We start from the raw sequence: 11687 nt of genomic DNA on the forward strand, positions 1-11687 counted from the left end.
GTGTCAAAAATGCATTACCCTCTCCAGTTCAGCCAACAGGAGAAACAGTGATTGTCTTCTCATGTTGGGCATCTGATGCGGGGACCACTGGAAAGCCACGTGCCTGTGGCCTCCTAGAGAATGGGTCTATTTGGCTGGCAGTGGTGAGTAAGCATTTCAGAAGCTGCTTGTGCTCAGGAGGGTGCAAGCCAGCTACCAACATGTTCCAGCACCCTCCAGGAAATCTGAGACAGAGAAAGCTCAAAGGCTGCATCCTGCTTAAACCATGAGAAGCAACGGCAAACCCCACACGTCCTGCTCACTTCCAGCCAGGGCTGCGGGGCAGCAGCTCTGATGCTCTGGTTCCTTTTGCTGCTCTTTCCCAACTCTGCCATCACCCAAAGGTGATATCCTTTGCACAAGGACAGATGAGCTGCCTCACCTCTGGGTGCTCAGCTCGTAACGAGCAGGCCGGTTTCCAACATTGTGAACCAGCAGGGTCTTCTGGGTCATGTACTTGACCGGACAGGTGGAGAAGTCCAGCTGGTCAGGGAAGTCCAGGATGGCTCGGCCACCGATGGCCCAAATTGGCACAATGAACTCTTCATTTTCAGTGGTGCAGAGGAGCTGGTGGAAATAATCCTGTGGCAAAAGGAACTGTCTCAGCACAGAGCCTTTATCCCCATCTTAAGCACAGGCAAAGAGCATCTCCCAGTTCTAGATCCTCTGAAACCAAACAGGTCCTCAAAAGCCAGGCCAGATGCCCTGAGTCCAGCCTTGCAGGTCCACTTTCCACTGCAAACAGCAACCTCTTGGGCCCTCCAGACTCACCTTTCTCTGCCCAGGGGTGAAGAGGATGCGGACAGTGGTGTAGAGGCCCGGTGGCACCTTGCGGCACACGTCATTGGGGCCCACCAGATGGAAATAAGGTGAGCTCTTCAAGGTGACCTTCACCAAGTGAGGAACCTGCAGGAGAGACATGGAATGATGGTTTTGCCACTTGTGATGGCACAGGTGGACATGCCCTGGTGCCATCCTTAACCACCCTTCTCTGCTCTCCTCTTCCAGCACAGCGTTGAACCTCCAGTCCCAGCACTCACCTTGTCCCTGTTCCTCAGAACCAGTGGCACTTCACAGACCTCACCAGGGCTGTAGTTCTGAAACACCACCTCTGGTGGACAAGGCTGAAACGAGCGCTGCTCTGGGGCAGCTGCTGAGAACTGCAGGGAGAGGCCAGAGAGAGCAGAGACAGGTTCAGCTGCTGGGAGGAAGATTCTGCTCTGATCCCCAGTGAAGTGCAGACTCTGGGTGAGCACATCAGCCCAGCCCACGCTGGGCAAACAGTGGCTCCTCCACCTCTGCCCTGGGCTGACCAAAAGCTCCTGGACCAGGCTGAGCAGGCTCAAGCCAAGCTGCTCTTTTGGCATCCTCCTCAATTATCGCATCAAACAGCAAGGGCAGGGAAAGGCTACCTTGTGATGGGAGGTCCCAGGCTTGTCTTGAGGCTGGACAATGGGAGGCAGACTCAGCTTCTTAGCTCTGGCCAGCCTCTGCTTGGTGTTGAGAGACATCTCCTTCTGGAAGGCAGAGGGAGTCAGCTGGAAGGCAAAAAAACAGCAAGAGTCTCAGAAATGCTCATGGAGGCTTTTCTTGTTCACTTATTACTGATGAATGATTTGTGATCACAGCCACTAGCACAGTTCTGGAAGCCCTGGAAGTTTGCTGCTGAAATACTCAGCACCAATAAATGAATAACACAGAGTGGAACACACATACTCCAGCCACATGGCTGTGTCCCATGAGTCTCTCTGTGATTTGATGGGACATGGTTGGGGATTTCTGCTCTTTGAGCATTTGTTTCCTCTTACTTTTCCCTGGATTGAGGCAGTGACCTTTCAGAGAGTGGGGAGGAGCTCTCAGAACTGCCCAAACTCCATCCCAGCACAACACTCAAAACTCACAGCCAGCAGATAGCACTGCTGGCTGAGTCCAAGGGAAGCAAGCAGGAAAAGCTGTACCAAGAGTGAGGTGCACAGGAATGCGTCCAAGTTTTAGCTCTCTCTGTCAATTAGCATTGGTTTTCTCTGTGTGGGCTGACAGAGCCCTGGACACAAGAAAACAGAGGGATCTCCTTGGCAGAGGCTCAGCAGTGGGGCATCTTCAGCCAAGTGAGCTGCAGACAGCAAGGGACCTTTGTGGCCCTGGCTCCATCCAGTGCTGCCTGCAGGGCTGCATCTGTGCCCACCCAGGAGCTGGGAGGGAACAGCTGCCTTGGGAGCTCTTCCAGCTGGGACCAGCCGTGGCTCTCAAGGCTTTGGGCAGAGTTTGAGCTTTCCCCCTCACGTGCCCGGGTGCCCAAGGGCAGCATGGTCAGAGCAGCACAGGTGAGTGCCCAGCCTGACAGAAGGAATGGCTGTGGCAAAGGGGCAGGAAAGAAGCCCATGCTGAGGGCTTCAGCTGTACATTGGTTTCCCTTGGCTCTGCTGGCACAGCCAGGCAGGGCGCTGGGCTGTCCCTGACACATCCCACAGTGTACCCTACTGCACCAGGACAGCCCCAGCAACAGGAGCACGGCACAAAGGGCTGGGGAGGGGCTCTGCAGCTTCACAGCACTGCTGGACAGCAGGGCAGGGAGAGCAGGGAGAGCAGGGCAGTGCCAGCCTTAACACAGCCCCAGGGGCTACTCACAGAATCAGCCTTCAGTCTTTCCCTGAGCAAAATACGAGGTGTTGGTGTCTTTGGCACTCCAGAAGCCATTGTGAAGAGATGATGTCACAGAGGAGTGACAGCGCCTCAACAGAACTGGAAGGAACAACAATGGAACTCTGAAAATCCAGAACCCATTTCATGGCAGACTCAAGGGATATACTGGTGCTAAAGATTTTATATGATTTGAACGTAGCTAAGTGCTCATTAGGCATAAGCAGCTAGTGTTGTTAAGCCTCTAGTTGGACTTTATTGCAACTATATGGGTACCTTATTCCATTCAAAGATGGATTGTACTGAAACCTGGAGCTAAAATGCTGACTATTAATAATAGTTTGAACAGACAAAGCTGTAGCTCAAATATTACTTAAAAACAGCATGACTAGACCTCCTCTTTTTTGGCTAAACACCCCCTGCTCTCTCAGCAGCTCCTCACAGGGCTTGTGAGAGACTGGAATGTTATGGTTAATGGCCTAAGTATTGCTATAAAGGACTTTTTACCCATTGTGACAAAATTGAATAAAGAAGCTGAGACCCTCAAGCCCACCATTCCCTGAAAATGCCTCCTGACTGGAACTTGGCACTGGGAGTTAAGCTGCCTAAGGGAACCTGAGACAAGATAAAGCTGACACTATTGTCCTGTTAGCTCAGGTCTGGGGAGAAGTGAACAAGGCTGAGGGAGAAAAATATATCCCCACTAAAGTCAAATCCAGCAGCTGTCCTGAAAATCAGCTCTCTCTGCCTTCAGGCTGGGGAAGTCATAGCCACAGACACGTCTGCTGAGGCCAGGTTGGCACACAAACCTCCCATCCACAGAGGGGGAGGAGGAAATTTTGGGGGTGAGGCACAACCTCTGGTAAGGGGCAGAGGACACCCATCCTCCCTCAGACAAACTGGCTCAGCTCTAAAACCCCCCAGCCCCAGAAGGCCACATCCAGGGGACATTCCCATGAGGGGCAGCTGAGGGGGTGTCACAACCCAGCAGAGACCTCCAAAGTGCCCCCAGAGCCATTCCTGAGGCCTTGCACCAGATGACTGCATGGCATGCAGAGAAACACAACAGATCTGAAAATCCACAACCCAATTCATGGCAGACTCAAAGGACATACTGGTGCTAAAGATTTTATATTATTTGAGAGTAGTAAGAGACAGAGCCAAACTTGCCCCATCCCAGGGAGGTACCTGGGCAGTCCCACCTTGCCCAAATCTGCATTAATCCATTGGAGTCTCACATTTTGTGAGACCTCACCACAGAGACCAGAAAAGGACTGAATGGGATGGGATCCATGGAATGGTGATATTTTCTACTAAATTTGTCTCTGTCACTCTATTCCCTCCTTCCCAGCCCCTTCCCTCCCCCTCTTCTTTTTCTATTTCTTTCTCCCTCTCTCTTCCTCACATTTACTGTTCCATAAAATCCAAACTATTGACTTTGACACATGGTCTCGGTTTGCACCTTAATCCAGGGGCATCTCCTTAATAATTTTAATAACCAGATCATAACAACCCACTGAAACTTGAACAGAACTCATTCACCTATAAGTAGTTTAAATACATACTATAGGAAAAAATGTATAGACAAGTATATTTAGGAAATGTTGCATTTCTTCGGTGAGAAAAAAGCACCATCAGCAGACCATGTATTGTTCATCCCCTCAGCTGTACATGCCACCAAACTGAACACTGGCATTATCCCATCCTGTATTTCCCTTTGGCATTCTCTTTCAGATGTGACAAAACCAGAAAGTACAACTTGAGTCAATCTTTACCTTCAAACGAAATTCAGGACTCTCTGGCAGAAACCACTGTTCTGCGAGTTTAGGCGTCCCTCGCAGAGCAATGTTTTGCGAGTTCTCGCTCACAGACAGCACTGTTGTGCGAACAGCTCCGCTGGCAGCGGCCGAGTGCCGCCGGTGAGCGCGCCGGGTGCGAATGAGCATCGGGGCGGCTGCGGGCGCTGAGGCCGCGGCGCCGTCACAGACGCTGAGGGCCCGGGCGCGGTTACCGGGCAACCGCGGCACCGAGCCTGGGGCCGGGCCGGGCCGCGCTGCCGGGCGCAGGGCATTGGCACTTTGGCTGCTGACTTGGCTTTAGTGCCTCCTGCAGAGTCCTTCTGTATTTATGGAAGTTTAAAATGTGGTGATAAAGGCACCTTTGGCAGGCCTATACCCTGCTCTTTGTATAGCACTAGGATGCTATCCCGGCTGGAGCCCCAGCAGGGGCTGAGGGAGCTGGGCAGGGGCTGAGCCTGGAGCAAAGGAGGCTCAGGGGGCCCTTGTGGCTCTGCACAACTCCCTGCCAGGAGGGGACAGCCGGGGGGCCGGGCTGTGCTCCCAGGAACAGGGACAGGAGCAGAGGGAACAGAGAAAACCAGTGCTAATTATCAGAGAGAGCTAAAACTTGGACACATTCCTGTGCACCTCACTCTTGGTACAGCTTTTCTTGCTTGCTTCTCTTGGACTCAGCCAGCAGTTGTATTTCCTGGCTGTGAGTTTTGAGTGTTGTGCAGGGATGAAGTTCGGGCACTTCTGAGAGCTCCTCCCCACTCTCTGAAAAGGTCACTGCCTCAATCCAACGAAATGAAAGAGGAAACAGACCCAAAGAGCAGAAATCCCCAACCATGTCCCATCAAATCATGAAGAGACTCATGGGACAGAGCCATGTGGCTGGAGTATGTGTATTACACTCCATATTATTAATTCATTGGTGCTAAGTATAAGTTTAAAATGTGGTGATAAAGGCACCATTGGCAGGTCTGTACCCTGCTCTTTGTACAGCACTAGGATGCTATCCCGGCTGGAGCCCCAGCAGGGGCTGAGGGAGCTGGGAAGGGGCTGAGCCTGGAGCAAAGGAGGCTCAGGGGGCCCTTGTGGCTCTGCACAACTCCCTGCCAGGAGGGGACAGCCGGGGGGCCGGGCTGTGCTCCCAGGAACAGGGACAGGAGCAGAGGGAATGGCCTCAGGCTGGGCTCAGGGTGGGCACCAGCAGGAATTTGCCCATGGAAAGGCTGCTCAGGCCTTGGCAGGGGCTGCCCAGGGAGCTTTGCAGTGCCCATCCCTGCAGGTGTCCCGGGAAGGGCTGGAGGTGGCACTCAGGGCTCTGGGCTGGGGACAAGGTGGGCACTGGGCACAGCTGGGACTCCATGGGCTGGCAGGGATTTCCCAACTCCAATGATTTTGGGTTTCTGTGATAGCAGAGACTTCAGTGACTGTGTGAAACTGATAAGGCCTTAGGAATTTCATGAACTGGATTCCATGGACTGAATTCCATGTGCTGAATTCCATGCCCAGCTGCTGTTGGAATGGAAAGGGCTCTCTAGGTGTGCATCTTATGGGTTTCTGTAACACATCCAACCCGTTGACCTCTGCACTGAGGCTGTCCCAGACCCTTGTGGTCTATCCCAATTCTCATGGATCTCATTTATTTGCTTAAAAGGATCTTGGAAAAGCTTTTGTGTTGGCAGTTAAGCTCTGGAAGAGGCTCAAAGTGAAGAATATCATTAAATCTTTCTAGCTACAAGTTTCTGGAGAGCTTTGTTCCCACTCCCTGTAACTCAGTGTAGCCAAGACTTCATTTAGAAGTTTTACAGACCTCGTGTGTGCCTCCAATTGGTCAGTAGCTTTTTTGCCAATTACTCTATTGATTAGAAAAAGGTATTTTACTTGTCTATCAAATCTCTTTATTCTTAAATTGTTTGTGTATTTTCTTCCCTGATTCTCATGGGATGGATCTAGTGTTTATGCAGGTGTGGTTGTTTTTCACTCAGAAATAGATTGTTATCTTAACAAACCATTCATACCAGGATTGTTTTCACATGGGAACTTCCTAAGTGCTAGCTGCACTTAGAAGAAATGATAGGCCAGCCATGGATCTAACAGAGCAGGACTGATTTTATGAGGCCTTTCTTTAATAATTTTTTCTACTTGATTGCAACACAGTGAATCAAAACGTTAGGAAAAAGTAATCCACAAACACCAGAGGTTTTATGTCCAAAAAGGAGACAGAGGCTTTATTTGGCTTTATTTGAATAAAGGGAGAGGCCATGGGGCATTCCCCTGGGATCTCTCCAATTTTTGGAGGACTCAGCCTCCCTTTTTATCCCAATTTCCAGCCACATTTCCCTTCTCTCTTTCCCCCTTGACTGAGGTATATGAGAGGTACAGACTTCCCAAAACACCTGATCCCAAAGATTTCCCTCTAAGGTATAACCCTCCCTTTTCATTTTTAATTCTTATTGAATTTAGGGGTTTTTCTTCCCTATTGTTTCTTTCATTTTCAATGTCGAATTTCATTTATCAGCAAACCTAAAGTTTATTTGTAAAAGCAAATATCTTTTTCCAAACATCAATCAGTGGAACCCTTCCCTTTGTTTCTTTTATCTCCCAGTGCTGGTTTTATCTACCAGCAGACACACAGGTAGTTTGTAAAGACAAATCTGCCATTCCTCTCAAAATCAGTTACCATGATAGCACAATCTGCCCAGTGTGTGATCACAGCTAGAATCCCCATTGCTTGGCACAGCTGGCACGTGTGCAGTTAGTTGGGAGCCAGAGAGCTGCAAAAAGGGGTGCTGCTGGGGATGCTCCTCTTGTTCAACTCAGCAGCAAAGTGGCACAAGTTAGAGCAGTGATTTTCACTTTAGAATACCTTTGCCTTTGGGAGTGCACCTCACAGAGGCTGCTCTTCTGGAGTCTGAAATGCCATGATGGATGGGAAAGCATCCAGAAGGCAGAGGAAGAGCATCAGGCCGAGCCCTGCAGGGTTCCCTTGCATCTGGCAAGGAGCAAGGGCTGAAAGGCTCCTGCCACCCTCCCCTGTGCCACCTGAGCTCCTTGCATGCCCCAGCAGCTTCCTGGTGCCTCTGGCTGCAGATCCAGCTGAGACCCAGCCATGTCCAGAGATAAAATCCTGAAGCAGCTCCACAGGTGCTGTGTTGCTTTGTCCCTGTGAGCTCTGCAGTTCCAGTCTGTAAACCTGCAGGTTTCTAGCCAAAGCTGCTCATGTCATATTAGACCTGCTTATATTTTATACTGCACTGACAATATGTAGATACTGTATTGGCAATAAGTTCAGTCATAATGACCCACATGATCAGTGCCATACATCTCACACCTGACCAAGAGTGTTCTCTCTGAGCCTGCCACAATCCCCAGGGTTATCTGGGCCAAAGTACCCCAAGGTAACGTGGCTGCTCTCAGACTGTCATCCATGACCATCCTAAGGGTGTCACTGCCTTCATGACAGGGGTTTAGAGCCTTAGCTCTCCAATTCTGGGGGCAAGGGACAGGTGGGACTTCAAGTAGTGGTTAAGGGTGGCTATAAAAGCTCCAGGTGCTTCCCAGAGGGGGAAAGGATCCAGTTCTCTGTCCTGAAAAGCTTCACTGGGAGAAGAGGAAGACAGTGCAGGATCTCATGGACTTTGCACCATGCCTGGGCAGGGCTCAGCCTTCACAGATTTCTTCCCATAAGAGATTCCTTTCTCTGCTTTATTGGTAAACAAGATGTGCCAATGCCAATCCTCGAGGTTCTTATGGCTCTGTAGGTTCTTCAAAGAGCTTCCCAGTTTCCCTTGGTCTTGTCAAGGTTTGTCTTCTGAAGAATATTTGGATGATTCAGTTTCTTTATCCTCAGCTGAAATCTCAAGGTTGGCAGTATCACTGGAGAAGAAACCACATCATTCCCATCATACAGGTGTAGAAATTGACTTTAAAAAAAAAAAAAATTTTCCCCTTAACCTCTGTATTCCAGAACAGGAGAGAAATGTTTTGTAGAATCATACACCAATAAAAAATGAGGGCTATCATGAATAAGGCCATTTGGAGATCACAAAGTTCACCAGTTCAGTTGCCCTTCTTGCCATTTACACAGCAAATGAAGAAGAGTTTGTTGGTTCTTGGCCCTTGACTGACTCTGAATATTCTGCTCACTTTCTAGGTATAAACACTTGAATACAAATATTTCTCTCAGTCACAAAAGAGAACACAGCACAAGCTCTCCAAATGCAGCAAGTGGCCCAGAAATCTGGCAATCTGATTGTGGCAGTACCTATCTGAGAGCTCCAAGTATGGAGGATGGGCTGGCCACAAGCAAAGGCAGCTTTGGGAGGGAGCACAGCTGCCACTCCTCCAATTTCCCAAGTGGGAATAACCCTCCCACCTGTTCCACCAGACCCAGTGTGCTGCTGGGGGAGCCCCTCAGCTGAAGGGGCCTGGGGAGATGTTGGACACTAGCCTGTTGTTCAGGTGTGACAATCAGTGACCCATCAGTGACTCCATCAGTGACTCCGTCATCACAGATGGTCACAGATGATTCATCCTTTTCCTTTTCTTCTTCCTCTGGGTTTTTTCCTTCTTCTTGCAGTATCTCCTCTTCTGAAGGAAAGAATTATCCATAAATAGAAGACAAGGCACATTGCCAATCCCATTGAAGCTGAGAAGTCCCACTTCCCCAACAGTGGCCTGTCCCAGAAACAATGGATGCTGCTGCTCCTCTCTGAACCCTCATGTTCATTCTCACTCACAGGGGATCATCTCATCCCCTGCAATGCCACGCACATCCAACCCTGCCAAAAGCCCTGCCAGCCTCTCTCACAGCTTTCCCAAGCTTTTCTGCCTGGCCATCATCTTTCCAGGACTACAACAATGTGCTGGCAAGATCCTGGGAAAAGGATCCTGGGAAAAAGCCTAAATGGACTCAACTGCTCAAAACTCAGGAAGCAGCCAGAGAGGCCAAAGTGTTGGTCTGGCAGCCCTGCAACTTCCAGGCTTGTGGAGATGGGTGTGAGCTGCCTGATGTGTGATGGCAGGGGAAAGCAGGGGATCTTCCTGGGAGCCAACACAGTGCTCACCTTTCAGCTTCCTGGGCCGGTACTTGGTAACCCCAGGGAAGGTCCCCTTTCCCTTCAGGGTGATTTCTGCCGGTTCCAGATGAGCCACTTTGACCTGGAAAGTCTTGTGGAAGGCTCCCAGCTGTCCTGGCAGATAATAGACCTTCAACACTTGCTTCTGGCCAGGTGCAAGGGAACCCTGCAGGGACAGGAGAGGAGGAAGGGACTGCATCAGAGCTTTGCTGTGGGATGGCTCAGGGGACAGACAGGCTGAGGGGACAGGTTCTCATGCAGAAGAAACCATCAGACCACATCACTTTCTACCTCCCTTGTGCTCAAAACCCTGGGGTGCAGTGTGTGCTCCTGAGCTCTCACAGGGCTGCAGCCCCAGCACAGCTTGGGGTTTCCCCCCACTTTTTTCCCTCTTTTCCCCCCACTTTTTTCCCTCTTTTCCCCCCCTTTTTTCCTTTAATTCTCTCCTGGGCTGCCTGACAGAGGGCCAGAGGCAATGACTTGTGCTACTCACTGTGGTGGGCACGACCACGGGCACTCCAGGCAGAGGCTTTGCTGCAGTGCCAGTGCTGCAGTTTGGCACCACGAAGGTGAATTCCATGACCCCGGTGTTGTGCAGGGTCACCTCTGCTTTGAGGACTTTGTTAAACCTCTGCAGAGAGGACAGAGCAGGGAGAAGTTACAGACACAGGCCTGATGCTGGCAACCTCCTGCCTCTTTGATGGCACTGAAAGCACACAGCCACAGTGCAACCACACAGCTACAGAGAGGTGGTAAAACCTTGGAAAGGCCAGAAAGAAATGAACCAGGGGACCAGGTCCTCTGCACTCTGAGGGGCCACCAACAGCCAGGAGAAACAGAGGAGGTGGCACTGAGATGTGTGAGATGAAGCCAAAAGCTTATGGAGTTAAAGAATGGAAGTTGTTGGTTCTGCATGTTGCTGTTTGTGGTTTGGATTTGTTCAGGTTGGTTTGTTGGGTGTTGCTGTGAGCTGGCAGAGGGACGGGGTTGACAACCTGACCTGACCAAAAGGAAGGAGGATGAGAGGGGAGGGGACAGAAAAGTTGGTGGTCAGAGAGAATGGAAGTTCCTGAGTACCAGGAAAGGGGCCAGGGACCGTCCCAAAGGGGATACAAAGATTGCCCTTTTGTTGGAGGTGTGTTTGCTCATCTCCAGGGGCAGGTAGACACACACCCAGCTCGGCTGAATTATTACTAATGAACAGTTTTGTTTTGCTTTGACAACTTTGTCCCCATTGAATTGTATCTAAAAGTCAGTGCATTTCTGAGAGGCATTCCAGGAGAAAAGGCACCTGCATGCAAATATTGGCAAGAAACAGACAGGTGACAAGAGAGACACACAGAACAACACAGGCAGTGCCAGCAGCTGGAAGTATCTGTGGACTTTAAAGTGTAAAGAAGTAAAGTGGGGATTATTGTGGGACATTGTTTTCAGGTACTGAAGTGACTGAAAGCCCAAGTTCCTCCCTGGATGATTTTGTGGATCAAGCCAGAGCATTTGACAAGAGCATCTCCTTGGAGCTCAAGCTTTAGGAGCAGATCAGTGGAGGGATATCCCAGGGACAGGTCCCTGTGGACATCTTCCCTGGGAGCCTTGTGCTCCCCAGGCGGCAGGGTCAGGTGCCTTGGAGAGGGCAGTGTCCTGTCCCTCAGCCAGGGGAAGGGAGGGAGGGGTGGGGATGGCCATTCCAAACCAGCTGGGATGCTGGCCTGTCTCTCACAGGTTGTGTTCCAAGCCCCAGAGCCAGCAGAGGGGCCGAGAGGGGGAGAGAGCCTGGGACGGAGGTGGCCACGATGGCAGCCAAGGAGCTGTGGCAGGAGCAGCCTGTGGTACCTGCAGCCCCCAGTCGATCTCCTGCAGGTCCAGCTGGTAGCTGGGGCACGAGGCCTCCCCGGTCAGCACCACCTCGTAGCTGGGGCCTCCCTGCACGTGGCACAGCGCCCGCACACGCGCCACCACGTTGGCGTGCCCAAAGAAGGTGAAGGTGACCTGCTCGCTCTCTCCCGGCTGCAGCTCACCCCACAGCGGCCGCACGTCAAAAACCTGCAGGGAGGGGAGGAGAGATGGAGATGGTGAGAGTGGAAATGGATGCAGAAGAGCAGCTGTGTCCTGAAATAAAGCAGAGTCACAGCTGGAGGGGCCT

General features: G+C 51.1%; 1 protein-coding gene across 1 annotated transcript in view; it reads right to left on the bottom strand.

The window, feature by feature from the left end:
* LOC131089621 (hydrocephalus-inducing protein-like) overlaps positions 1-10693 on the bottom strand; it is a 31377-nt gene extending 20684 nt beyond the window's left edge. Inside the window, exons 1-8 of the mRNA XM_058034449.1 lie at positions 10622-10693; positions 10038-10175; positions 9533-9710; positions 4548-4732; positions 1452-1577; positions 1080-1163; positions 811-945; positions 422-621 (exon numbers count right to left, since the gene is read on the bottom strand). Coding sequence (XP_057890432.1) covers positions 422-621; positions 811-945; positions 1080-1163; positions 1452-1577; positions 4548-4732; positions 9533-9710; positions 10038-10175; positions 10622-10693 — 1118 coding nt within the window. The remainder of the gene's footprint in view (positions 1-421; positions 622-810; positions 946-1079; positions 1164-1451; positions 1578-4547; positions 4733-9532; positions 9711-10037; positions 10176-10621) is intronic.
* Positions 10694-11687: the final 994 nt, after the last annotated feature.

Source organism: Melospiza georgiana, chromosome 14 (assembly GCF_028018845.1).
Source record: "Melospiza georgiana isolate bMelGeo1 chromosome 14, bMelGeo1.pri, whole genome shotgun sequence".
Lineage (NCBI taxonomy): Eukaryota > Metazoa > Chordata > Aves > Passeriformes > Passerellidae > Melospiza > Melospiza georgiana.